The 27,117-nt window shown below is 45.1% G+C and overlaps 1 protein-coding gene across 2 annotated transcripts in view; it reads left to right on the plus strand.

The window, feature by feature from the left end:
* Positions 1-27,117, plus strand: part of LOC141144493 (ubiquitin-conjugating enzyme E2 E1) — a 73,326-nt gene that overhangs the window by 20,005 nt on the left and 26,204 nt on the right. For both annotated transcript variants that reach the window (XM_073630235.1, XM_073630236.1), the window contains exon 2: positions 9,095-9,145. In XM_073630235.1, coding sequence (XP_073486336.1) covers positions 9,095-9,145 — 51 coding nt within the window. The remainder of the gene's footprint in view (positions 1-9,094; positions 9,146-27,117) is intronic.

Genomic DNA, 27,117 nt, shown 5'->3' on the forward strand with positions numbered 1-27,117 from the left:
GACCTGCTTGCCAGCCAAGACCAGTCTTTCGGCAGGAAAGAGCTGCAGGTAGTCCTATTTTGTCCTCTCTGTAATCCGTCCTGGAAGTTGACTTGGAAAAACAGTGTTATTACCTGTTAACTACTTTTTCCAGGAATCTTTCAGGACGGCGTCAGTTCCCTCCCTTCTTTGTTGGTAGATTAGCAATATAAAGCAAGAAGGATGAGAGGGTTTAGAGGATTTAATGATTGCTTATTCTGAAGCCTTCGGTTATTTGTTAATACTGAGGGGCTATTGCATGTGTTGTACTTTTTATAATGTGGATCATGTGTTTCCTGTGCTAGGTGGGAGGAGCCTATCTCTCTGTAAGCTGTCCTTAAAGATTCCTGGAAAAAGTAGGTAATAACACTGTTTTTTGCAAGCGGTGGACTGTGACTTTAATTTAAATGTCCAAACCTTAAAACCATTCCCTCCAGAGGCCAGATCTGTTTGAGTACACATAGGCAGTGGAGCTTCAATGTTAGGAAAATGTTTACCCAGATTTTGTTTGAAAACCTTTTTCAAAGTAACTGTATAGGAGACATTTTTGACTCTATGGATACTATATAGCCTTAGTATAAACCACATGTAAAAAGCCTGTTGACATCCAGGTGCTGAGGAACTGCTGTATGATGGTAATAGATTAACATTCATTGTGTTCTTCATATCTGCAAATACACAGAAATAGCATTGATTGTCTGCATCTTACAGCCATCTGATCAGCTCATAACAGGTGGTGTTTGTATAATTATTATTTGGACATTTTACCCTTTAACCACTTGCTTACTGGGCACTTAAACCTCCCTCCTGTCCAGACTAATTTTTTAGCTTTTAGCTATCGCTCTTTGAACAACAATTGCGTGGTCATACAACACTGTACCCAAATTACATTTTTATCATATTTTTCCCACAAATAGAGCTTTTCTTTTGCTGGTATTTGGTCACCTCTGTTTTTTTTATTTTTTGCTAAAAAAATTCAAAAAGACCGACATTTAAAAAAAAAACAAAAAAACAAAACTGTTTTATATTGTTGTTAAATTTTGCAAACAGGTAATTTTTCTCCTTTGTATGCTGATTAGGCTGCATTAATGGGCACTGATGAGGTGGCATTGGTGGGCACTGGGAGGTGGCACTGATTGCTGGCACTGGTGGGCACTGATTCGTGGCAGGTGGTACTGGTAGGCACAGATGAGATGGCTGTGCATCTTCCTCTTTGGGACTGATGTCCCTTGCACAGAAGCCGGTGATCGGCTTTTTTTTCTCTTCATGCTGTCAGCGTGAGGAGAAAAAAAAAGATTACCGATCTTCTGTTTGCTTCATGCTTCTCATTGACGCGGTGCTCACAGCGCACGCCCTGCGCCCTGCAGGGGGCACGCGGGGAGCGTGCAAAGGGGAGGATGTCTATTGAGGGCCTACCGGCAAAGTAGGTCTGCACTGTAGCCGTCATTCGGCTATAGCGTGGATCTGAAGGGGTTAAAATGTGTGTCTTGGAATTACTGTGGTACTGTGTAACAGACCAAACAATTATAGAGGCCCAAGGTCTTGTTTATGTGATGAACTTGACAGATTTAAGTATTAATAATGATGAAATTGGAGATCCCATAGTTGCCCAACAGGGTGAGCTGGCTAAAGCTGCATGATTAGGGGGTTTATACGTGCCTGCATTATACAGAAGTCTTGCCCTAAACTTGATTTTACTGCTGTCCCCTGAAATGCACTGTGACTTGCATTATGATGTAATAATAGGATTTTTATAACAGCTTACCTGTAAAATCCTTTTCTTTTGAGGTACATCACGGGACACAGAGCCTCAGTAATTACTGATAGGTTATCACTAGGTGATTGGACACTGGCACACCCTAGACAGGAAGTTCAACCCCCTATATAACCCCTCCCCTTACTGGGGATACCTCAGTTTTGTAACAAAGCAATATAAGTGTATTAGAAGAGGGGCGGGACCTCTGTGTCCCGTGATGTACCTCAAAAGAAAAGGATTTTACAGGTAAGCTGTTATAAAAATCCTATTTTCTTTCTCGTACATCATGGGACACAGAGCCTCAGTAATTACTGATGGGATGTCCCAGAGCAATGCTATTTGAGGGGAGGGGACCACACAAAGTAGGGTGTAATCAGACCTGAGGACCTCGTACCGCTGCCTGCAGCACACCACGTCCAAAGGCGATATCCTCATGCCTTCCCACATCCATCTGATAAAATCTGGTGAATGTATGGACTGAAGACCAGGTTGCGACCTTGCAGATTTGAGCCATAGAGGCCCGGTGATGCACCGCCCAAGAAGCACTAATAGCCCTTGTGGAGTGTGCCTTGATTTGAAAAGGTGGAATTTTCTGTTTCAAACCGTAAGCTTGAATAATCATTTGTTGAATCCATTTTGAAATGGTAGACTTTGACGCTGCCTGTCCTCTATTGGGACCTTCTGGCAACACGAACAAAACATCCGTTTTGTGAATTTGAGCAGTTGCTTCCAGATAGGCTTTGACTGCTCTTACTACATCCAAAGAATGTAGTGACCTTTCTTTCGTAGAACAGGGATCTGGAAAAAAGGAAGGTAGAACAATATCTTGGTTTAGATGAAAATCTGAAACCACTTTCGGTAGAAAGCTAGGATGAGGGCGCAATACCACTCTATCCTTGTGCATGATTAAATAAGGCTCTTTACAGGAAAGAGCTGCTAATTCTGATACTCTTCTAGCAGAAGAAATGGCTACCAGAAAAATTAACTTTCTTGTCAACCAAGACCAAGGGAATTTGACGTATTGGTTCAAAAGGCTTTTTCTGTAAAACTGACAGAACCAAATTCAAGTCCCAGAGTTTTAGGGGCGCCTTAACCGAAGGATTAAGACACATTACCCCCCTGCATACATTTTCGGACCAAAGAATGTGAAGCAGGTGGCCGTTGAAATAATACTGACAAGGCCGAGACCTGGCCCTTGATGGTACTCAAGGCCAGCTTAATTTCTAATCCCATTTGTAGAAAGTCAAGAATTCTACCTATTACATATTTTCTGGGATGCCAACCCCTGGCTTCACACCAGGATACATAAGTCTTCCAGACTCTATGATAAATTACTCTGGAAGCTGGCTTCCTTGCATTGATCAAGGTAGAGATCACAAGACCTGAAAGCCCACAATTCTTCAGAACGTGGGTTTCAATAGCCAAACCGTCAAATTTAGCGTTTGTAAGCCAGGATGGAACACTGGACCTTGTGATAACAGGTCTGGACGTGACGGTAGGGTCCACAGGGAACCTACTGTCATCCTTACTATTTCTGCATACCAAGCTCTCCTGGGACAAGCTGGGTCCACCAGAAGTACCGAATTCTTTCCCTGCTTGATCCTGCGAAGGAGTCGTGGCAGTAGCAGAATAAGAGGGAATGCATAAATCAGTGAGAACCGGTACCATGGAATCGCCAACGCATCTGTCCCGCATGCAAGAGGATCCTTTGTTCTTGCCACAAACTTGTTGATCTTCTTGTTGAATCTGGATGCAAAGAGATCTACATCTGGAACCCCCCATCTTTGGCATATGGCCCAAAAGACGTCGGGGTGAAGAGATCATTCCCTTGGGACTAACCGCTGGCGACTCAAATAGGCCGCCTGCCAGTTCTCTATCCCCGGAATGAAAACTGCTGATATGCATGGCACATGCTTTTCTGCCCAGACTAAAATCTGGTTCACTTCTCCCTGAGCTGCACGACTCCTGGTGCCTCCTTGGTGATTGATATAAGCCACTGCTGTGGCATTATCGGACTTGATCCTGACAGGGCAAACCTGTAGCCTGAGAGTCCAGGCCTTTAGGGCTAGATATGCCACATGGATCTCCAGAATGTTGATGGGTAAGGTTCTCTCGGTTTTGGTCCATTCCCCTTGGACGGCAGACTGCTCCACAACTGCTCCCCAACCCGAAAGACTGGCATCCGTTGTTACTACTGTCCAGGTAACCGGTAAAAAGGATTTCCCTTTTTGCAGGTTTTCGGGTATTAACAACCAACTGAGGCTCTGACGCACTGTAGGAGACAGACGCATCGGAAAATCTAATGCCTGCACTTTCTTGTTCCAGGCAGACGGGATACTGTGTTGCAGCAGTCTCTAATGAAACTGAGCATAGGGAACTGCTTCGAATGAAGCCACCATCTTTCCTGACTACCTGAATCAGTTTTTAAGGCACTGATCTTTGCCTGAGGTAAAAATGCCTTCTTTTGGCTTGTATGTATGACCAGGCCCAAATACTCTAGTCTTCTTACTGGTTTTAAGGAAGACTTTTCGAAGTTGAGAATCCAACCTAGGTATTCCAAATAGTTGACTGTGGTGACCAAATTCTGGTCCCGGCAGGCTACCGACCGGTCTATCAAGAGCAGATCGTCTAGGTATGCTATGACTGTTATACCTTGGGCCCTTAATCTGGCCAGAGGAGGAGCCAAGATCTTTGTAAACACCCGAGGTGCAGTGGCTAGCCTGAAAGGCAGGGCTATAAACTGAAAGTGGCGTTTTTCTACTTCGAAACGCAAGTACTTTTGATGAGCAGGGAAAATGGGTACATGCAGGTACGCATCCTTGATGTCTATTGACGCCAGAAGTTCTCCTCCTTGTAGGATGGAGACTACTGATCGAATTGATTCCATGCGAAAGGATCGAATCTTTAGGAATTGGTTTAGATCCAGAATGGGTCGGACATCTCCATTTGGTTTTGGAACCGTGAAAGGGTTTGAATAAAACCCTAATCCCTGCTCTTCCGTGGGAACAACCACGATGACCTTTTGCGACAATAGCCGCTCCAATGCTAGGAGACACTTCTTTTTCTCTGGATGTCTGGGGACATTTGATCTGAGGAAACGAGGAGAGGGGAATACTCGGAACTCCAGTTTGTAACCTAGCGTTACCGTGGAGATCACCCATCTGTCCTGGAAATCTTCCTGCCAGAGCTTTTAAAACTGTAGCAGTCCTTCCCCCCCACCCGAGCGAGCGGGGGCGCTGCTTCATGAAGAGGCTTTAGCATCTTGTCTAGTAGGATTCTTCCCCCAGGACTTCTTTTGTCCCTGGGGTCGACTCTGAAATTTTTTTCTTGAGCCTGACGGAGGAGGCCGTCGCGAGTGCCTGGAGGCTGATGCTCCTGGCACTGGGGAAAGAGCCTGTTTTAAAAGAGGGACGTTTTCTCCTTTTCTTAACTGGTAAGAGTGTGCTTTTTCCACTAGAGATCTTTTGGATATAATTGTCCAAATCCTCTCCAAATAGCCTTGCACCACGAAATGGAAATCCAGCCAGAAGCTTCTTACATGGTGATTCGGCTGACCAATTTTTTAACCTTAAGATTCTACGCTTATGCACCAACCCAAGCGAAAGGCAAGAGGTTTGGATGATAGAATGTCTGATTGTGTCAACAGCAAAACATAAAGCAGCTGGGCTTGCTGTTTGGGTAAAACTTTGAGGACCTGTTTAACATGGTCTCTCAAGTATTGACAGACTCCGATTGCTGCCACTGCAGGTTGAGCTACTGAACCTGCCAAGGAAAAAACATTTTTTAACGGGAATTCCATTTTTTTTTATCAGTTGGATCCCTAAGCATCTGAGCATTGTCGACAGGACAAGTCAGGCTTTTATTAACGGAGGAAATGGCGGCGTCAATTGCCGGTATACCCCACATTTTTCTAAATTTTTCCTCCATAGGATAAAGTGTTGAAAACTTTTTAGGCGGAAAAAAATGATGTTTATCTGGGTGATCCCACTCAGAATAAATGAGCTTTTCTAGTAAACTATGAACAGGAAAAGCATGTGTTGTTTGAGGAGGCTTCAGTGAACCCAAAGAAGAGGAGGGTTCTTTAACTGACTCGGATACGGGTAACTTAAATGTGGAGCGGACCAATCCAGCAAGAATTTGCACTAACACCTTCTAATCCTGAGAAGCTGAAGAGGGCCCTTCTCCACTTGATTCCTCAGAAGAGGAATCATCAGTCTCATCCCGATCCTCTGAGAGGGATTCCCAGAGTTCCTCTGCTTGAGGGTCCTGGGCGACAGAGGGAGACCTAGTGCGTTTTCTTCCACTGAGTGAAGATGCGATTAAGGCCATTAGTCTTTCCTCTAATCCATTAATAATTGAGGAAAAAACCTCCTGCGTAATGTATACAGGGGCTGAAGTGCCAGAAGCAGATGCAGCCCCTGACCCCGACTGCTCACCCTGGCCAGCCATCCCAGGTCCTTCGGGGGGGGGGGGCTGCAGAAGGGGGGTCCTCAGAGCCTGAGGGAGATTCTCTTGAGCCTCTGGTTTTCGGGGTATTTGTACCTCTTCTACCCATAGTGCCAAGCAACAAAGGTGGAGGTATCACAAAGAACACTGCTGAGCAATGTAGTTCAGCAACTGCCGCTGCTACCAATGCTCAGTCTGGTGTTTTAAGTAAATGCTGCCTGGGAGAATGCCTGTATCCCACCTCACGTGCGCTCATCAGCTATTGTGTCCCTCCATAGGCTGAGTGCACTTTATAGCCTGTATAGCCAGTGATGTGGGCGTCTAATCACACCGGACATCTCGTTAATGCTCCGCCCCCCCCTCGTTTTTTTCAAAAACGTGTGCTTTCACGCGTGAGCCGAGGCTCCGATCCCCGGGACAAGCATGGAGGGGAGGCAGGGGTGGAGGAGAGAGAAGGGCCGGTGGATGGGAACCTGCCAAAAATATGGCGGTAGCGGCGGCAGGTGGTGCGGTATACTACCGCTGCTTGCTCAGGCCACCCTGGCCCCCCTCAGCCATGGGGGGAGAATCCCTAAGGAGAAAACCCCCCAACTCATCCTACCTGGAGCCTGGCTGGAGGAGCGTACAGTGTGGACACTGAGACAGATGGAACAGGCATGAAAGGTATGTGCTCTTGACAGCCCCCGGTGGCGACAATAGGCATAGCATACAATTACTTAAAGGAGAAACCTACTAGAATTAAAATATCCCTGAGGAGTCTCCCTTACGTTATCCAGCTGCAGGGTTCTGTTATACAGACCCAATCTTCACCTCTCACGGTGGGCTCCGTTTGCAAAAAACCTTCAGAGACTGGGGCCCCCTTGAATAGGAGGATCTGCATTTCTGACCCTGTAAAGCACCCTGCCAGGGATGCGGCTGAGAAAACCAAATACTGGGTCCCGGGGTCCAGCTCTCTAAAAGAGAAGCGTTACAGGTAAAACCTCGCTTCTTCGGACACAAGGACCGGGTACCATCCAATTTGGCCTGAAAAAGCACTTTGAATTGATCCGGTTGCATGGCTTGCCCCAGTATAGGATATTCCTTTGGAGCTCAGCACAGCACATCTATTCGTGACCAACACCTAAGACACTGGCGAAAAAACTAAGGTATCCCCAGTAAGGGGAGGGGTTATATAGGGGGTTGAACTTCCTGTCTAGGGTGTGCCAGTGTCCAATCACCTAGTGATACCCTATAAACCATCAGTAATTACTGAGGCTCTGTGTACGAGAAAGAAAATGTTTATTTAGATTGTTTGTAGCTTTTTGGAGCTTGTGGTTTATAAGAAGAAATTGCTAAATTTTTAGAGCTGTGGCTACTGAAACTTTCTTGCACATCCGGCTACTGAACGATTTATGAGAAGGGTCTTCAGGGACCAAACAAACATGAATTTTCCAATTTGTATAGAACTAGATAAGAGCAGGTGTGAATTGTGGGTTTTTATTGAAAACCATACTGCTGGAAGAAGAGTAGCTAAACAAGTGCCAGTCTGCCATTTACTGTTACCGCATTCTAATGACAGAGCATGTCATCAGGTCTAGAACCTTGGGGGAGGTGTTCTGTAGTACACAAAAGTGAACTGTGTAGGCCTGATAAGGCTGATGTGTGCAGCAAAAGCTGAGTGCAAATAAAGTTGACCTCACTGAACTTCTGTTTAGCATCAACAGGTATTTTTTGCACTTGTCAAACAGATCTAACAAAACACTTACAATGGTATATAATATATAACGAAGCAAATAAAGTAGCCTTTGTACACTTTCTATCAAAGGTCGATTACGCTGTCCCTCTATAGTAATGGCGTACAGCGAGTTGGCGTTTTATCACTCTAGGACTGGAATTGTGTTACTGGCAGAATCACCAGCTTAAAAAGGGTGAAGACCTTTACACTCACTTCCTGTTCCAGAGGCACCCCAGCAAATGAAAGAAATTCCCACTTTTCACAGTTGTCACCCTGACATTTTACTTCATTAGGAGTTCTGTTTCTACTCTTTTCTGATGACAACTGCAAAATATATTTACCCTCATTTTATCCAAGTGTGAGCGATCACCAACATGGAAAGTGACTCTCCCTAATGAGGTTACAGGGTAATAAAAGCCTGACAGACCTTTTATCTCTTCTCTACTCTAAAGCTTATCTCTATATCTCTAGCCTGTAAATTAATTAGGTCCACCCACTTTTGATCCTTGGGTGGCCCTGTTGTCACCTGCTTGACAACGAAGGAGCTATGTGGAAATTGTAAGCTGAACAGTAACTGAATTTAGTTGGATGCAGTCACTGTTTGGGTATTCTGACAGCCTCGGGTGTTGGAAGCTGTTCAGCCTCTGGTCTGAACAAGAGAGAATCTGGATGTGTGTGAGACTAACTTAAGGCAGGCCATACACGGTTCGAATCTCAGCCGGTTCAGCAGGAACCGGCCGAGATTTGAACCCTTAATGGGCAGGCTGAATGTACTGCACATACACTTTACACCTTTTACCTGTATATCTGCAAAACAGGCTTTGTTGTAGCTACAACAGTCAGGGAGAACTGTAAATTCTGGTGGTGGTATAATCACCAAAGTCCCTAAAATGTGAAAAAAAGAGGTGATTCAGCTGGGCAGCACTCATACAAAATGCTTTGGTGGGAGTTGTCTTTAGAGAAGACCACACAGTATATTATCTTTACATTGCAGGTTATGAAAATTCTTTGGAAAAAAATTCTAGGTTATTTTTCAAACAAAAATCATCTTGTTTGGTAGTGATTGTGTTTTTGAGGTATTTGTGCCACTTTAAAGATGTGTAAAGATAGCTATGCAATGTTTCCTAAATCTCTAAAATGCTGCTTTTGTATTTGTACAGGATTCAGAAAGAACTGGCTGATATCACCCTGGATCCTCCTCCAAACTGCAGGTTAGTGTCTCTGAAGCATTCTTCTTCTGTCTTGTGTGACATTGCTGACTCGCATTGTTGCTTTGTGGTATGGTATTGCTGTCGCCTTTGAAACTGAAGAATGGTTTCACTTCCCGCTGCTATATTAAACAAGGAGGAACAAATACTTGGATGAAGTTTAGTTGGTGGTTAAAATTAACCTGATATGGTAGTATTGACATTACTTTGCTTGGTAGTAATTCTCATCTACTACAGTGTTTTGTAGGTATGGAAATTATTTTGGTTATATATGGAAAGGGAGATTTTCCGTGGTTATGCAGTGTGCTTCTAGGACAGGCAGTGAGGAGGCATTTTGCAGGTCAGATAGATTTAACTAAAAATGTGTCTCACTACCATCTTCTGTCATGCTCCTGTCAGCTGATGTTTAGCAACAAGAAGTGCACGCAGCACACTTAAAGCAGAACTTCAGTCATCTTTTCATCTCTCCATCTATTAAATCTTCTGCCCTTGTTGTTTTAACTTTGGATAGTAAAATATTTTTTTTCTGCCAGTAAATACCTTAAATGTCCCACTTCCTCTGTCTTGTCTGGTCATTAGCCTAGGCTTATGACATCATGCACAGCTCTCTCTCATTCTTGTGAGAGTTTGCCAGGAAGGGAGGGGGGGTGAGTCATAAGAGGGCCAATGAGGGCTGCAGAGCTGGAGGTGTGCCGTTGTAGCATCACCACCATATGCGTTCCAACACTTTTACGACAAAACTCCACCCCTAAGTCCAGGTTCAAGCCCCACCATCCAAGTGGACCTAGTTAGATTAAAATTATACCGAGCGAAGTGAGGCCGTGCCCGAAGCATGGCGAGCGAAGCGGGGCCGCGAGGGGCGTGGAGTTTTGTCGTAAAAGTGTTGGAACGCATATGGCGGCGTCACGCATGCACACTACAGTGGGTAGCGAAATGTGATGGGTCGCCATATGTGACACTACACCTCTGTGTGTCTGTGTAAATCCAGGAAGTGAACAGGCAGCAGCTTCAGCTGCCCACAGTTAAAATGAATGCAGTCAGACTTAGTGGAGGGAGATTTCTGCAGCATATTTGGTACAGAATCACAGTATATATAAAATAATATGCAAAGTGGTTGGAGGGAAGCTTCAGAATGGCAAAGATGTTTTTATTATAAATTATGTGAGCAGGCTGCAGTTCCTCTTAAACATCAAACCTTTAAGCTAGGTGGTGCAGGTTTGAGCTGATTTAGGGCTTATGCCGCGTACACATGAGTGGACTTTACGGCAGACTTTGTCTGGCGGACTTTTCGACGGACTTTCCGAATGAACGGACTTGCCTACACACAATCAACCAAAGTCCGACGGATTCGTACGTGATGACATACGACCGGACTAAAACAAGGAAGTTCGTAGCCAATAGCTGCCCCAGCGTCGTTTTTTGTCCGTCGGACTAGCATACAGACAAGCGGACTTTTCGACCGGACTCGAGTCCATCGGATAGATTTGAAATATGTTTCAAATCTAAGTCCGTCAAACTTGCGAAAAAAAAAAAATTGTCCGCCGGACCAAGTATGCCGTAAAGTCCGACCGTGTGTACACGGCATTATTCACACTTGGGCTCCATTTATACTTGCAGTTGGGGGCAGTAAAAAATTCTACATTTTTGCCACAACACCCCACACACACACACTCTTTTGCAGCGGACAAGGGTGCTTGCATGTGGCAAACATGGTACCCACTGGCAAATTTTAGCAAGGTGGTTAGGGTTTTAAGGGGTAAAAACATATGGCAAGTGGCTACATAATGCCTTCTCACGACCTGTTGAACATCCTCATCGTTGATCGGCCAATGTGAGGGCCAACACATGTAAATGAGCACTTGCTGTATCCGCTGAAGAGTGTTCTGTAGTGGATCGCTCTTTCAAGGAATTATTTTGCTTCCTATTTGCCTGTTTTAAACCCTAAAAACCTGCACTACTACGCCACAACTGCATGCATTGTTTGGTAGGTTGTACTGTCTATCTATAAAACACATTCATGGTTGCAGTTATAGCCATAATTCTGGTGTTAATCTTTTTGTCAGGTGATTCGCCATCTGGTAAAGCAACAAGTGTTTTGTCCCTTCCGGTTTCAGTTTGTTTGTTTACAATCCATTACTGGCTTGTAAAGCATCTGATCCAACTGATCTTGGTTGGATCAGATGCTTTGGAGGCCAGAAGAGAGATCTGGGTTCTAATAGACCCTCAAATCTCTTCGTAAAATGGATGTTGTTCATCCCTTGTGATAGCAATAAAGTTAATAAAAAAAAAATATTAAAGGGAGAGAGTAAAAAATGTTTTAGATAAATTCTATAAAGGTAGCCTTGCCAGTCGATGCTCTCACTGTCTCTCTGGTGTTTGCACTTACCTGGGTGGATAATGTCACTGCTCTCCAATGTGACAGTTTTTGGTCCTAGTGATTTGGAAGGTCAGGATTGAGCACATGTACTCCTATACCTGTAAGTACCACTTTATTAGGGCAAAGGATCAAGGGCTCTGATGGAGCAAGGAGGCGAGTTTGTTTGTTTAACCAACGGTTGAACAAAGAAAACCAGCCTGATTTTCCCCCTATCCATACATTCAATGTGGAATCCTCCCGCTGAGCTGTTGTATTCAGATGGTGGGGAAGTTTCCCGACCGTCAGAATGCACTGGTGGCTATAGCCTGCAGCACTGATCAAATGGGGAAGACTTGACTTCTGCACAACTACAGATGGATTAGAATTTGGCCAGTCCCTGCTTAACAGGCCGAATCTTTAGCCACATATGGCCGCTTTAGGCTCAAAGTGCAGGTTGTGTTTGGGGGTTAATTTATATTTATATATATATATATATATAATATATATAATAAACTTTTTTTTTTTTTTTTTTTTTGCTGTGTATTCTGACCTTCTCAGCTGTGAAATGCTGATGTTCTCTTATGTGGACAGTTTTGATGCAAATAGTGCTTGCTGGAGCTTTTCTCTAATAAGGCTGTGTAAAGAGCAGTAATGTGGATGTCGACTGCACACTGCTTTTTCCTTTTTATTCCTTAAAAACTGAACCCAAGGAATTCAGACACTTACTAAAATATGCTGACTTACTATGAGCAAAGTCAACGAGATGCATGCTACCTTGTGGCCTTATAAATTTACAATTTGCAGTTTTACAGCGCCCCAGGAGTACAGCTATGGCTATATTTCAAGCGTTCTGAAAGGAATGACTGTGTCTTCTCACACACTGTATCTCTGCCCACCCCTCTCCTCTGCTGTTCATTCACAGAGGGCTTTGTATTCTGTGAATGAGTTCACATAATGCAAAGCACTCTGTGATTAGGTACAGCATCTGCATGCAACTCTGCAGCTGTAGGAGCTTAGATCATGGGGTCCAGCATTGGAGCGTCAGAAGTATAGCAAAAGCTATGCTCCTGGCACTTATAGATAATTCTATAAGGTTGCATGCCCATCGTTGGACGTAACCCCTAGTACTCCAGAACATTTTGTAAAGTGGCTGCATTCCTGTTCAGCCAAAAAGGCCATGACCTCTTCTATCCCTGCTTTGAGTACCTTGCCTGTAAGTCACTTGACCACAAGTTGCACCCCATGTTTTTCAATGGCAACTTTTCAAATGTGTGCAACTTAGTCACAGTGACTTTAAAAAGGTTCCTGCACTACCATGGTTTGACTTTCATGCAACTTGAGTGCCATAGACTGCAATGTAAGCCCTCAAAAGTCACATGAAAGTTGCACCTGAATGTTATACATGCAACAGTTGTGCAGCAGTTGTCCATTACCATTGGTCAAAGCCAAAGTTGCACTCCAAAGTTGCACGACTTTGGAGACGTACAAGTGAGCATGGAGTCTAAATAATAGCATCCACCTGCAAGCTGTTTTATTAACCTGTCTAGCAATTGTTTTTGACTTGTTCTTTCAAACATATTTTGCAATTCTAAATATACATTTCACTTTTCTGTTCTCTGCTTTTTGGCAATTTAAGAGCTGTACCAATTAGGGGAAAAAGTCTGCTGGTAGCGCTCTGCGATTCTTGGAGGGCACAATATAATCTTTATAAGCTTCTTTACATTAAAGTGTTCTATTTGTTTTGGGGGCTATAAATTATTTTTCAAGAGAGTCTGGAATCCACCCACTAAACCGTGCTGGCCTGCTTCTGAACCCCATGGAATTCTAGCATTTACCAACCATCCTGTGATTTATTAAAGTGGATGTAAACCCGAAATGTATTTATTTATTTTTATCGTACTGTAGAGTATAAGATTTCCTATCATTTGAGCCCAGTCTTGCCTCACAGAGTTAATCCATCTCTGAGCAATCCTCTTTTATTGTTCAGTGAGATAAAACTTGACAAACTGAGAAAAACTTTGTCAAATCCTCCCCCTTGCTGCGAGTGACAGGTGATTTACATCTCATGCACTAGACTAGACATGCATTTTTTTTTTTTTTTTTTCAAATAACAATTTTTATTAGACATAAAAATATATGCATACATAGAACTGTAGTGTCGCATATAACTAAGTGCAGCTGGAGGACATTCAATCCGACAGTCAGTGAGCTTCTGATTGTAATCATCCACACACAGTAGTGGTATAACACATTCCGTATCATCTAGGACTGTCAGCCAGCAAATAACATCATTGAACTGAATATATTTTAGCTTTATATAGAAGGAAAGTAAGAAAAAGAGGAAGGAAGAAAAGAGGGATAAGAAGGGGAAGATGGGAAGGGGGGGGGGGCTTGGCCGCTGGCCTAGGGCGGGTCCTCTCGCCCATGCCATTCCTCCCAGACCTTATCATGTGCCTCCAGTCTATTTTGTATCCTGGCTGTCGTTTTCTCCATTAGCTCTGTCTTTTATTCTGGTATAGAGGTCCGATTGAGAGGGTGGAATCTGTTTCTTCTAGAACAAGGCTACCAGACATCTCGCTGCTGTAAGGACATGTCCCAGCAGTTTCCTGGAGTGTTGGGATATACGTAATCCAGACACTCCAAGAAGAAATAATTTCGGGGTTCTGGGAACCTGCATACCCAACAGACGATTCAGCAATAATTGCGTTTCCGTCCAGAAAGGGGCTATTTTGGGACATGACCAGTAGATGTGATATAAAGTCCCTCTGTCCTTCATGCACCGCCAACATTTATCCGAGCTAGAAGGGTAAATGGCATGGAGGACATCAGGTGTCATATACCAGAAAAAAAGAATTTTATAGGCATTCTCTTTGTACAGTGTGCATAGTGAGCTCTTAGCTGCCTGGGACCAAACTGTCTTCCAGGTGGATTCTGGAATCTCCTCACCCAAGAGCCTCTCCCAGCGGGTCATGTATGCGTGTTTACCATGTTCTATGAAGTTGTAAGAAATTAGTATCCGGTAAATATCCGATATTAGCCCGCGTCTAGCCGAACCTTCCAATATCAGTCCCTCAAAGGGCGATGGGGTCGAGAATTGTAAGTTTGGGGCGATTGATTGAGCATAGTGCCTAATTTGCAAGTATCCGTAGAACACTTGCCTCGGTAAATCAAATTTTTTCTGGAGTTCTGTGAAGGACAGGAATCTGCGCGTGCACGGGTGCACCAAGTGACCAAAATGGAACAAGTTTCTCATCGCCCACGGAGAAGACATCTGGTGTGTAAGACCTGCAGGCAGTCTGGGGTTGTAGAGGAATGATGTGAGGAGTGAGCTTTCTGAGCATAGCTTATAGAGCCGTTATAGCTTACGCCAAAGTGTACTAAGGTGGAGCATAGGACCCAAAAGCTGAGTGGACCCCACCTTCACCTCTGCATTCCATAGCATACTATTAGGGTGGACTGGAGCCATCCATAATTTTTCAATTTCTGTCCACCTATTATAAGAATGTTGGGTGAACCAAGAGGCCAGGGCTCGCAATTGGGTGGCTTGATAGTATTTAGTTAAGTCAGGAAATGACAATCCGCCGTCTGAGCGCGCCGCCGTCATGACTGAACGTGTTATTCTATGTCTTTTGTAATTCCAGACAAATCGTAGCAGATCTGCCTGGAGTTTCTTCAGCTCCGCCTGTGGTATTGGGATGGGAAGAGTTTGGAATAGATAAAGCAGCTTTGGCAGAACAGCCATCTTAACAGAAGCTATCCTCCCTAGCAGGGAGATATGATGAGCCTTCCATTTTAGTAGGAGATCCCTTATGGTTTTAAAAAGAGGGGGATAATTGGCTCGGTATAGAGTGGAATAGGAGGGAGTTATCTGTACTCCTAGATATTTCAGTGATGATGTCTTCCAGTGGTAGGGGAAACAGTGTTGTAGTTGTTGGGTCTCCTGTGTTGGGATGTTGATTGGTAGGGCTTCTGATTTAGCTGCATTTATTTTGTACCCCGATAGAGATCTATATAAGTCGAGTTCAGCGTGCAAGTTAGGAAGTGAAATTCTGGGCTGGGTCAGGGTGAGAATAATATCGTCAGCAAATAGGGCTAACTTAAATTCCCTATCTCTCAGCGGGATGCCGTGAATATTCGGATTTTTTCGAATGGACGCCGCCAGAGGCTCAACACACAGCGCAAATAGCAATGGAGAGAGTGGACACCCCTGGCGGGTTCCATTCGCGATTGGGAAAGCCTGTGAAAGGGCAAAGGGGGTTTTTACCTGGGATGAGGGGTCAGTGTACAAATGTCTGATAGCTTGCATAAATGGAGCCTGAAATCCCATGCAGTTCAATGTGGCGAAGAGGAAGGACCACCCAAGGCGGTCAAAAGCTTTTTCTGCGTCTAAGCCAAGGACTAACGCCTCCAGCTTATTCCTGTTCGCCACGTCTATCAGGTCAATAATTCGTCTCGGGTTATCTCCCGCCTGACGTAGGGGGACAAAACCCACCTGATCCTTGTGTATTAGCGAGGGAAGTATCTGGTTCAATCGCATTGAAAGGAGTTTAGTGAAGATTTTCAAATCAGAGTTTAGGAGTGCGATTGGCCTGTAACTGGCACATATGGAAGGATCTTTGTCAGATTTGGGGATCAACGTGAGGAATGACCTCTGCATATCTGCGGGAATGGTGGTTTTCTGAAAGAAGGCGTTAAATAGCCTACACATATAGGGCAGGAGGATCAGGAGAAATGTCTTATAATACTCATAAGGGAGACCGTCTGGTCCAGAGGATTTGTGGGAGGGCAAGATTTTAATAGTGGCCGTTAACTCTTCCTCTGTGATTGGAGCATTGAGTGACATTAGGTCCGTCTTCTGAAGTTTGGGGAGTCCGCTATCCTCCAGATATTGTCTCATACGATCTTTTATATCAGGAGGAAGCGGTTCTTGGGGAATTTCAGGGTTGTTATATAGGGTTGTGTAAAATTCTCCAAAGGCCCGAGCTATGTCCTGGGGGTGTGACAGGAGTACCCCCTGTTTGTCTAATTTGGTGGGGTGTGGACATGTGGGAGCGCTCAGATAATTTACGTGCCAGAATGGTATGGGCCTTATTACCTTTATCGTAGTATGTCTGCTTTAGTCGGGTAAGTGCCTTCTCCACATGTCCTGACACCAAGTCTCGGAGGGTATTTCTAAGGCAGACCACTTTTTTAAGAAGGGGTAGGGATGGCAATACCTGCAGGCGGAGTTCTAGAGCCTTGAGGTCTCTTTCGGCTTGAGTTTTAGATGCAATCGCATTTTTCTTCATAGCCGAAGAGATCGCTATACACCGTCCCCTGAGGACTGCCTTGTGAGCCTCCCACAAGATAGGGAGGGAGACTTCAGGGGTGTTGTTTTCTAAGAAGTAGTTCTGCAGAGTTGTCTCTAATTCCGATCTGGACGGGGTGTGTTGTAGAAGAAAGTTGTTTAGCTGCCAATTACTGGGTTTGCGGGTAGGGATGCCTATTTCTAGTGATATGAGAACTGGAGCGTGGTCGGACCAAGATATGGGAAGGATCCGGGCGGTTTTGGTGGCACGTAGTGTGTTATTGTTGACGAAAAAATAGTCTAAGCGGGAATGCATACGGTGAGGGGCAGAAAAGAATGTGTATTGCCTATCTCCCGGGTGTATAGCCCTCCATGCATCGAATAAGGCATAACGCCTGGTTAGTTGACGAAAGAGCTTGGAATCTCGGGCGACCCGGGTCTGCGGGGTTGTGGAGTTAATCGCATGGCGGTCTAGACCTACCGAGTGCACTAGGTTAAAATCTCCGCCAATGATCAGATAATCACTGGGCAGCCTGAATAGGCAGGCAAGGACCCTAGACAGGAAATGTATTTGATGGGTGTTAGGTGCGTAGATATTACAGAAAGTTACCGCTTGTGTTTGCCACTGACCCCTCAAAATTATATAATGTCCCCTCGGGTCAATGAAGGATTCGGAGCATTTAAATGGAGAGCCTCTCTTAAATAGGATGGCCACACCCGCACGTTTGCGAGAGCTAAAAGCCTGATAAATCTGGGGGTATTGTTTGGATACAAAGGTGAAGGCGCCCCCCTTATTAAAGTGTGTCTCCTGCAGCATTGCTACGTCTGCCCCAATTTGCCTGAGCTCCCTCAGTGCCAGATGCCTTTTTTTGTTTGCGTTCAAACCGTGAACATTAAATGACAAGATCTTAGCCATGGTCATCAGTGTGTGCCTGCGCCAGATTACTTAGCTTATCCAGCCGTGAGCCTTCTAGGACATCTGGGAAGCGAAGGGGTCCAATCTTGAGATGCAGCCAGGTGCCCGCCCCAAACCCGCGGCAAGCCAGGAGGAGGGGAGAGGTGGGGGGGAGAGGGAGAGAGGAGAAAAAGAAGAGAAGGAGAGAAGAGAATAATGGTTAATAACATTTCAATTAGAAGTAAACATTTTGTTGTCAACCCGGGCAGTATGTACCGCCCGGATTCCATTAAGTTCCGGTAGGTCCCCCCGATCGGAGCCCCCAACAGGGGCCCAGTCCGGGGGGGCATAGTGGACAACTCAAGGCAAAATGAACAGTGTTTAAGTTCTCAAAACAAAGTGACTGTGGGGAACTATAGTAGGGTTAACCTCTAGGGGGGACTAGTGACCAGAAGAACCACTACTGACACGTCTCCATAAAAAAGTGCCCAATATTGCTAACTAAGTGATAGGCGGGGGAGGCCTAAGGGGAGATACTTGTAACTGTGATGGGAAGGGCAGGAGTAGGGAGTAAGGCAGTTATCCTTTTTTAGGCTTTGTTTTGGTAGACCCTCTGGGGGATTCCCGGTCTCTAGGGCGCTTAGTTGGTGGGATCTTCTGCCATACCACAGGAGGTGGCGTGGGCGAGTCCACTAAGTCCCATTCAGGCAAACGAGGGACGGGGATCTCCAAGGTGTCACAAAAATTTTCCAGGTCTTCCGGGAAGCGTAGAACTGCTGATTTTCCCTGCCGGCGAGCAGTGAGGCTGAAGGGGAATCCCCAGCGGTATGTTATGTCATTTTCTTGGAGCAGAATAAGTAGGGGTTGGAGCAGTCTGCGTTTCTGTAGAGTGATCCAAGAAAGGTCTGGAAATAGCTGGACTTGTGTGTTTTCAAAAAGTACCTTCTTTGTGGTGGGAGCTTTGCGCATAATGTCCTCTTTCAAGGGGAAGGAGTGGACCCTACATATGATATCTCGGGGTCTGGAGGCGGGCCCTTTAGGGCAGAGGGCACAGTGGGCTCGGTCCATTTCAACGGGTTTGTTTGGGGGGTCCCCTAGAAGATCGTTAAACAAGAGTTGCAAGGTTTCATGAAGATCTTCGAGACCCTCTGACTCAGGTAGACCCCTGACTCGGATGTTATTTCTGCGTCCCCGGTTATCCAGATCCTCGATATGACGCTGCATGTTCCGGAGCATTATATGATGGTCGGCCCCCTGTACTTGGGTGCGGTGTACCGCCAGTTTGGTCTCTTGAATTTCCTCCTCCGCCATCTCCACCCTGTCAGATAGATGTTTAAGGTTGGCATGTATCACTTGAATTTCTGCTCGACAGGCGGATTTGACTTCTTCAATAAGGAGCCTAAAGTCCTCCTTGGTAGGAATTGCTTGGAGGCAATCCTGCCACGAGGTGGGCTGCTGAAAATGTTGGGCATGTTCCATGCGGCGTTGTGGGCTGTGTGGTGGGGAGGATTCCCTTGGTAATGTGGGGGGTGCCGAATTCCGGGAGTCCCAGAGTAGTGGTTGAGGATCTTTTATTTCCCCCCATAGGGGCCTCTGTGAATAAGAGGGGGGCCTCCTTCCAGGACCTCCATAGGGATCAGGGTCGGCGAACACGCCGCCTGGGCATATGATCTTGTCTGGCTTGTTCCCTGTGCTGTGGGCCTGGAGGCATTATAGCGGGCTTGTCTCTGCGGTTGAGGGGAGACAGGGGGGGGGGGGCGAACACTGATTGGGGGGTACTTCCTCCACACCGCACTTCTGGTGCATGTCCAATGTCCCCCATGCCCTCTGGGCCTGGCAGTGGGGGGAAATCACTGAGTTGCAGTGAGGGTGTGGGGGACGCCGTCCCTCCCAGGGATAGGGATGGATCGGACACGGAGCGCAGCAGCTGCGGGAAGGCCTGTGAGCACTGCGTGTAGGAGGTGGCAGTGAGGCCTATTAGAGTGTCCTGAGGAGCGCAGGGATGCTGCCCTTGTGCTGGGAGAGGAGGGGGTGGACTCACCGCTGCTGGTCCCCTGCTCCTCCGTTCCTCTATCTCCCGGTCCAGGTCCGCTGTGCTCTGGATTGGTGGGGGGGATATCGAGCTCCGCTGCGGTGGCTGCCTCATGGAGGGGGTAGGAGCCGTCGGCGCCATCTTGTCCCGCTCATCCTTGGACATGGAGGAAGTTTTAAAATACCCGTGGAGGGTTGCTGTGGAGCCGGACGGCGGTTGAGACGATCCCCTGGGCTTAGAGGATCTGGTTCTCCTGCTGCCTCCCATAAAGTGTGGCTAAAAGTCCCCCTTTTTTGGCCTTAACGCTGTGGGCTGGTGGAGAGCAGAAGGTTCAGGCGTCCATGCAGGGCAACTTCCGGTCCCGCCCCCTGACATGCATTATTTTTTAATTCCCTCCCCCACTCCTTTCTTCAGCAGCTCTGCAAGGATTGGCTGTTCCACACCTCAGCATGATTTGGCATGCTGAGGTCATGTGGTTACTTTCCTGTCTTTTCACTGGATTTTAGAGATCATAGCAGAAGTTCAGTGTTAGAAAGACACAGGAGAAATGCATATCGACAAGGGGAGTGTAGAGGTGGGCGGGGAGACTGACATCACGACTCCACCCACCGAGCTCCAGACAACAGACCCACCCACAGAATATGCAGTTTTTCGGGTCTAATAACAGAGTGGAGACATTTGACAGGTAAAGATACGTGCAGGAGGCATGTATATCCTTATAGATAACCCCTATGGCAGTAGTTTAGAAAGGATGACATTGGATTTACATCCACTTTAACCTCCCTGGCGGTATGATTATTTCAGATTTTAGGTGCTGAAAGCGGTACCATTATTTTGCACAGAAATTTGGCGTTTTATAATGTAGGCCTGTAATTCTTAGGAATAATTCAGTTAAATCTGTCCAAACCATAGTCTAGTAGACATCCCGAGTATGATAAATTTTGAAAAATGAAATAAAAAATTATAATATAATAAATAACTATAAATAATTATAACAAATAATAATATAATAATAAAAAAATTATTTAATAATGTAATCAAATCAAAAACACTGAAATTTGCTCAGTTGCAGAATTGTCACTTTCGTTACTTTTAGTGTTTGGTGATGGATTTTCCCACAAATCACTATCACTCAATTCTGCGAGTGATTCTATTTTATTATCGCTGTTTTCTAGTTGCTCTAAAGCCACTTTTGATGTAAAGGGACAGTTTTGGTTGCTATGGACAATCTCCAGTTTCCAGGCAGAAAGAACAGTTTTTATAATATAAAACTGCATGCAGGACACTGGACAGACCACTAGGGACAAAGGGGATGTGTAATTATTTGATACAGTACTGTAATCTGTAAGATTACAGTATACTGTATCTATACTGTGTGTTTCACTTTTTGAATTTGCCGCCGAACTCCGTCCCCGTGCGTTGCAACGCTCGCAGGGAACGGAGCTCGGCACTGTGAATCGAGCGAGACACGGCGGCTCGCCAATCACATCGGAGAGACATCGCAGGAACCAGGGGACAAGGTAAGTAAACTCTTCCTGGATCCTGCGATGCAATCCCGAGTCTGGCTCGGGGATACCGCTTTTGGTATTGAAAATCCACCCCGAGCCAGACTCGGGAATACCGCTAGGGGGGTTAAAGTAGAACTATAGGCAAAACCTTTAATTTTTTTGTTGTTGTTTTGGATAGAGTTGAGAAGGAGTATAACCCCTGTCAGTTTGTATTGCTGTCTGTGCCCCCCTATTTGTCCTATTTTCTATTACCATTGAAAGTAAAAGAAAATCCCAAATGTTGAGTTTTCCCCAGAAAAGTAATAGAGGGAAATCTTCCAATGGGGACACCCATGAGATTCCCTTAACCTCCCTGGCGGTATGATTATTTCAGATTTTTTGCGTCTCAAAGCGGTACAATTATTTTACATAGAAATTTGGTGTTTTATATTGTAGGCCTGTAATTCTTAACAATAACACACTTTTATATCTGTCCACCAAGAGTCTAGTAGACATCCCGGGTATGATGAAGTTTGAAACACAAAATCATAAATTATAATAATTCTAAAAAATAATAATATAATAAAAATAAAATAAATTTCCCCACGATTCACTATCGCTCAATTCTGCCAGTGTTCTAATTTACTATCGCTGTTTTATAGCTGGTCTAAAACCATTTTTGACGTAAAGGGACACTTTTTAGTTGCTATGGACAATCTCCAGTTTCCAGGCAGAAAGAACAGTATATATCATATAAAACTGCATGCAGGGCACTGGACAAAGCACTGGGGACAAAAGGGAGGTGAAATTATTTCATACAGTAATATAATCTGTAAGATTACAGTGTACTGTATGTATTATGAATTTTCACTTTTTTAAATTTGCCACCAGGCTCCACCCCCCGTGCGTCACGACGCTTGCAGGGAATGGAGCCCGGCACATAGGACATCAGGGCAGAGGACAGAGCCCACGGACACAGCAGGGGGGGGACATCGCAGGATCCTGTGGACAAGGTAAGTAACCTCTTCCAGGATCCTGCAATGCAATCCCGAGTGTGGCTCGGGGTTACCGCTAATGGTGCTGAAATTTAACCCCGAGCCACACTCGGGAAAACCGCCAGGGAGGCTACTTTCAGGGATTTCCTCTCGATTCCTGTTTGGCTTTGGGACAGGAAGTGAAGGAAAATCTCCGCAATGGGACAGATGGCAAAAAAAAAAAAAAAACGTACAGAGGCGTTGTAACCCTCCCTTGCCCTATCCAAAATGGGGGGGGGAGTTTTGCCTAATACTTCTACTTTAAATAAAATAATGTTTCAGATATTAGTCACTGTTGCTCTGCCTGCACATATGTTCCTCTCTATTGGCTGAAGAACATTTAAAAATGAAGTTCGGGTTCATACATGTCTACAATACCTGTATTTGCCTCACCAATGAAGTAGGTTTTGAATTGTGAAAAAGATTGATTCTTTGCTTTCCAGATTCAACACTCTTCCTGTGATAGAATCCTGCTTTTTGGGCTTTACTAATTTTGAGTGCAAGCAGAGCCTAGTTGCCACTGTTCTTCAGTACCTGGGGGAGGGTTAGGCCGGCCATACACTAGGCCTAGGGGAATCCCTCCTGCTGGGCCATTGTCTTCTTCCAGTGGGGGAAGTCGTCCCTGCCATGAGAAGACCATAGGAGCCACTAGCGACAATTACTGGTAAAACCCGGCATGCTGGTGGTACCCAAGTTGATTGATCAACTTGGTACATTCAGCCTGCCCATACATGGTATAACCACCGAAAGTCCAGAGACGTACGGGTATGTCGCTGGTTAAGTGGCTACATGGTAGTGTCCTGAGACTGTTAGGGGAAAGTATAGCATATTTTCATGGAGCATACCTTCCAGGTATTATTGCAGTGTTTCCCTCAAAGTATTTTTATATAAAGGTCACATTTTTTACAAACTTTTTTTTAATTATTATTATTTGTAGTTTGGGCATGGACAAAAAGGTAGATTAGATGCAGATTACAATTTATCTGCCTAATCCCTAGCCACCCCCACTGTAATTAATGTCATCCTGGCAAGTTTCGCATGCTGGGAGAGCATATAATAAAGTCCTCCCCCCAGCTGCAATGTGCCCTAGGGGCTCAACAGGATGCCTGTGAGCATGCTGCTTGGTTCTGCAGGGGAATCCAACAGTGAGATCCTATTGTCACCCCTAGTGGTTTTGGATCATATGATCACCGTGATTAATCAATCATAGAGATCAGAGAGAAAGCTGCCTGTTGCATTGTATCTCCCCTCACTCATTAGCAGAGGAGATCTGTGTAACAGTGTAGATATTAAGAAAATACAAAAAACTATAAAGCTAATAAAATAATAGCTTAATGCTGGATAGGATATACCCGTGTCAAAATTCAGCTGGCTCAGCAGGATCCGGGAGAATTTCAGCACATGTGTAGCCCTGTCTGTTCTACAGAAACCAATCGTTACACCGGCCTTTGTTTAACGGTCCTGCTGGAGAACCAGCAATCAATTCGTGCAAATGGCTGCTCAGCTGGGTAAGATTCCACAAATGAAGTTGTCCTTGGAATACTTGGCCTTGTTTAACTAAGTTCATGAAATAAAAACATTTGCCAATAGCAGCCAATTGGATTGAAACTTGATAAATTTCAGAATCTGGTTACTGTGGCAACACGCTCAGTAGTTCTTCTATAAACTTTAAACCTCAGACTTGAAATATGAACAAAGCAAATCCCTCTATAGTGTGTACTTGTCTCAATACAGAGCATTAAAGTGATACTAAAGTCTTTTTTTTTTGTTTGTTTGTTTAAAAATAACAAACCTGTTATACTTGCCTGCTCTGTGTAGTGGTTTTGCACAGAGCAGCCCCAATTCTCCTCTTCTCGGGTCCCTTGCCAGCGCTTCTGGCCCCTCCCTCCTGAGTGTGCCCTCAGCAAGGAGCTTGCTATGGGGGCACCCGAGCCAAGCTGCAGCTCTGTTTGTCCATTCAGAGACGGACCTGCTTCTCGGCCCCACCCCTTCTCTCTCCTTATTGGCTCACTGACTATGATTGACAGTATTGGGAAGCCAATGGCGCCCGCTGCTGTCTGAGCCAATGAGGAGGTAGAGACCCGGATAACTAATGCTCTTGTGTAACATTGCTGGATGGAGATGGGCTCAGGTAAGTATTAGGGGGGCTGCTGCACACAGAAGTTTTTTTTATCCTAATGCATATAATGCATTAAGATGAAAAACCTTCTGCATTGACCTTCTTATTTGACTTGTCATGCGACTTGAGAGTTCAAAGTCACATGACAAGTCACGCCCCATAAATGGCAATGGAACTGTTCCAATTGGTGCATCTTAAAGTGGAGGTCCGCCGAAAAAAAAAAAAAAAAAAATTAAAAGCCAGCAGCTACAAATACTGCAGCTGCTGACTTTTAATATATGGACACTTACCTGTCCAGGGAGCCAGCGATGTCCGCAGCCAAAGCCAATCTGTCCGTCGGCTCTCGGCTGCTGCCGCCGCCATCCTCTACAAGGGAATCAGGAAGCGAAGCGTGCAGCTTCCTGGTTCCCTACTACACATGCGCGAGTCGCGCTGCATGTCCTCACTGGTCCCTGCTGTCTTCTGGGACCTGTGTGTCTCCCAGAAGACAGCGGGGGAGGACAGAGTAGGCGCCGGAAGTGGCATAAGTCACCGTGATCACCGCGGTGATCTGTGCCAGGAAGTGGGAGCAAATACCTGTATTAGACAGGTAACTGCTCCCTCCTCCCCCCTGAAAGGTGCCAAATGTGACACCGGGGGGGGGGGGATACCAAAAAGTGGAAGTTCCATTTTTGGGTGGAACTCCACTCGATCTGACTTAGAAAAAGGTTCCTGCACTGCTTTGGGGCAACTTCAACACAACTTGCATTGACTACTGTTAAGTCTCTTCTGACCTTAACCTCTTTTTCCATGTAACTTCAGAGTCTTCAAAGTGGGTATTGGCAAAGCTCGGTCGTGGCGGCTTGTGGCCTTTCTTGAGAAGTGGCTTTTTTCTTGCAACCCTCCCATACAAGCCACATTTGTAGAGCATTTGTGATATTGATGTCACATGCACACAATGACCACTCTGTCATAAATTCCTACAACTGCTTCAGAGTTGCTGTGGGCCTCTGACCAGTTTCCTCCTGGCTCTCTCATCCAGTTTGGAGCGACGTCCTCATCCAGGGAGGGTCTGTGTTGTACCAAATATCTTCCAGTTCTTAATAACAAACTTCACTGTGCTTCTAGGCATTGATAAAACCTTTTGACTTTTTTTGTATCCATCTCCTGACTTGTGCCTGTCCACAACTTTACCTCGAAGAGATCTTTGGACAGTGCCTTGTGACCCATAGTTGATTGTTTGCTTCAGTTGCCCTACCAAGGACTAAAATGCTCCAGGAAAGCTCTTTTCATGCTGAGCTAATCAAAATTACCACAGCTGATCACAGTTTAACCGCTTGCCAACCAGCCGCCGTCATTATACTGCGGCAGGTCGGCTATTCTATGCAAACCGCAGTAGGTGTACGTCTGACTTTGCACAGGCAATAGTGGGCTTGTGGTTCCGGCAGACTCTGTCTGCCAGTGATCGCAGTGTACAGAGGCAGATCGTGGAACTGCACGTGAACTAAACAAGGCGATTCACCTTTCTGCCAGATGACATGTCAGATGTCTTCTGTTCCCAGTGATCGGGAACAGTGATCTCTGTCATGTCCCTGGTAGCCCATCCCCCCTACAGTTAGAACACACCCAGGGAACACACTTAACCTCTTGATCGTCCCCTAGTATTAACACCTTCCCTGCCAGTGTGATATTTTTTATAGCACTGATCAATGTAATCATGTCACTGGTCCCCAAAAACTGTCATTTGGGGTCAGATTTGTCCGCCACAATGTCACAGTCCCGCCTAAAAATTGCAGATCGCCGCCATTACCAGTAAAAACAAAAAAAATAACAAAGTCCCTAAATCTATCCCATAGTTTGTACCGCAAACGCGAGAACGTTTGTGCAAACCAATCAATATACGCCTTTTGCGTTTTTTTTTTTTTTGTTTTTGTTTGTTTTTTTACCAAAAATATGTAGAATAATATATATCTGCTAAACTGATGAATACATTTTATTTTTTTTTTTTATATTTTTTTTGGATGTGCATTATAGCAGAAAAACCGCAGAGGTGATAAAATACTACCAAAAGAAAGCTCTATTTGTGGGGAAAAAAAATGTGTTTGGGTACAGAGTTGCACGAACGCACAATTGTCAGTTAAAGCAACGCAGTGCCGTATCGCAGAAAATGGCCTGGTCATTGGAGGGGCAAATCCATCCAGGGGTATGGTTGCCACTGCATCCCTTTAAACCCTAACACATATTCATTACACAGGTTCTGCGGCTGATTAAGGTGGTAATTAAACTCTGTGCCTTATCTACACTTAATTAGCCTCAGAACCTGTGTAATTCAAAGGTGTTCAGGTTTAAAGGGATGAGGTGGCAACTCTATCCAGGGCTGAAGTGGTTCAAGTTAAATGGCTTTGTGTGCCATTGAGAAGGTAATTTGCTAAACCTGATTGAGTCGTTTTTAGGAGGGGATGATCTTCTTTTCCAACTCATTGATTCTGTTTTTGAATTTTTTTATTTTATTTTTTACATTTTTTCTGACATGTTGGTGTTATATCTTTCACTTGGATGTTATATACAGCTGGATAAAACAAAAACTGTGTCTGCCTTCATTTCAGGCTGCAAAGCAACAACATGTGATTATTTTAAAGGGGGCGATTCTTTTCTATACCCACTATATAATGGAACTTTCAAGAGAAGCAACCTCTGAAGAACCTGCCACGGCTCAGTTTTATTTTAGCCATACAGGATTTGGACTGAAGCCTCTGTAGCATTATAAACAGTTCTAGTGAAATCAG

Source organism: Aquarana catesbeiana, linkage group LG05, assembly GCF_042186555.1.
Source record: "Aquarana catesbeiana isolate 2022-GZ linkage group LG05, ASM4218655v1, whole genome shotgun sequence".
Lineage (NCBI taxonomy): Eukaryota > Metazoa > Chordata > Amphibia > Anura > Ranidae > Aquarana > Aquarana catesbeiana.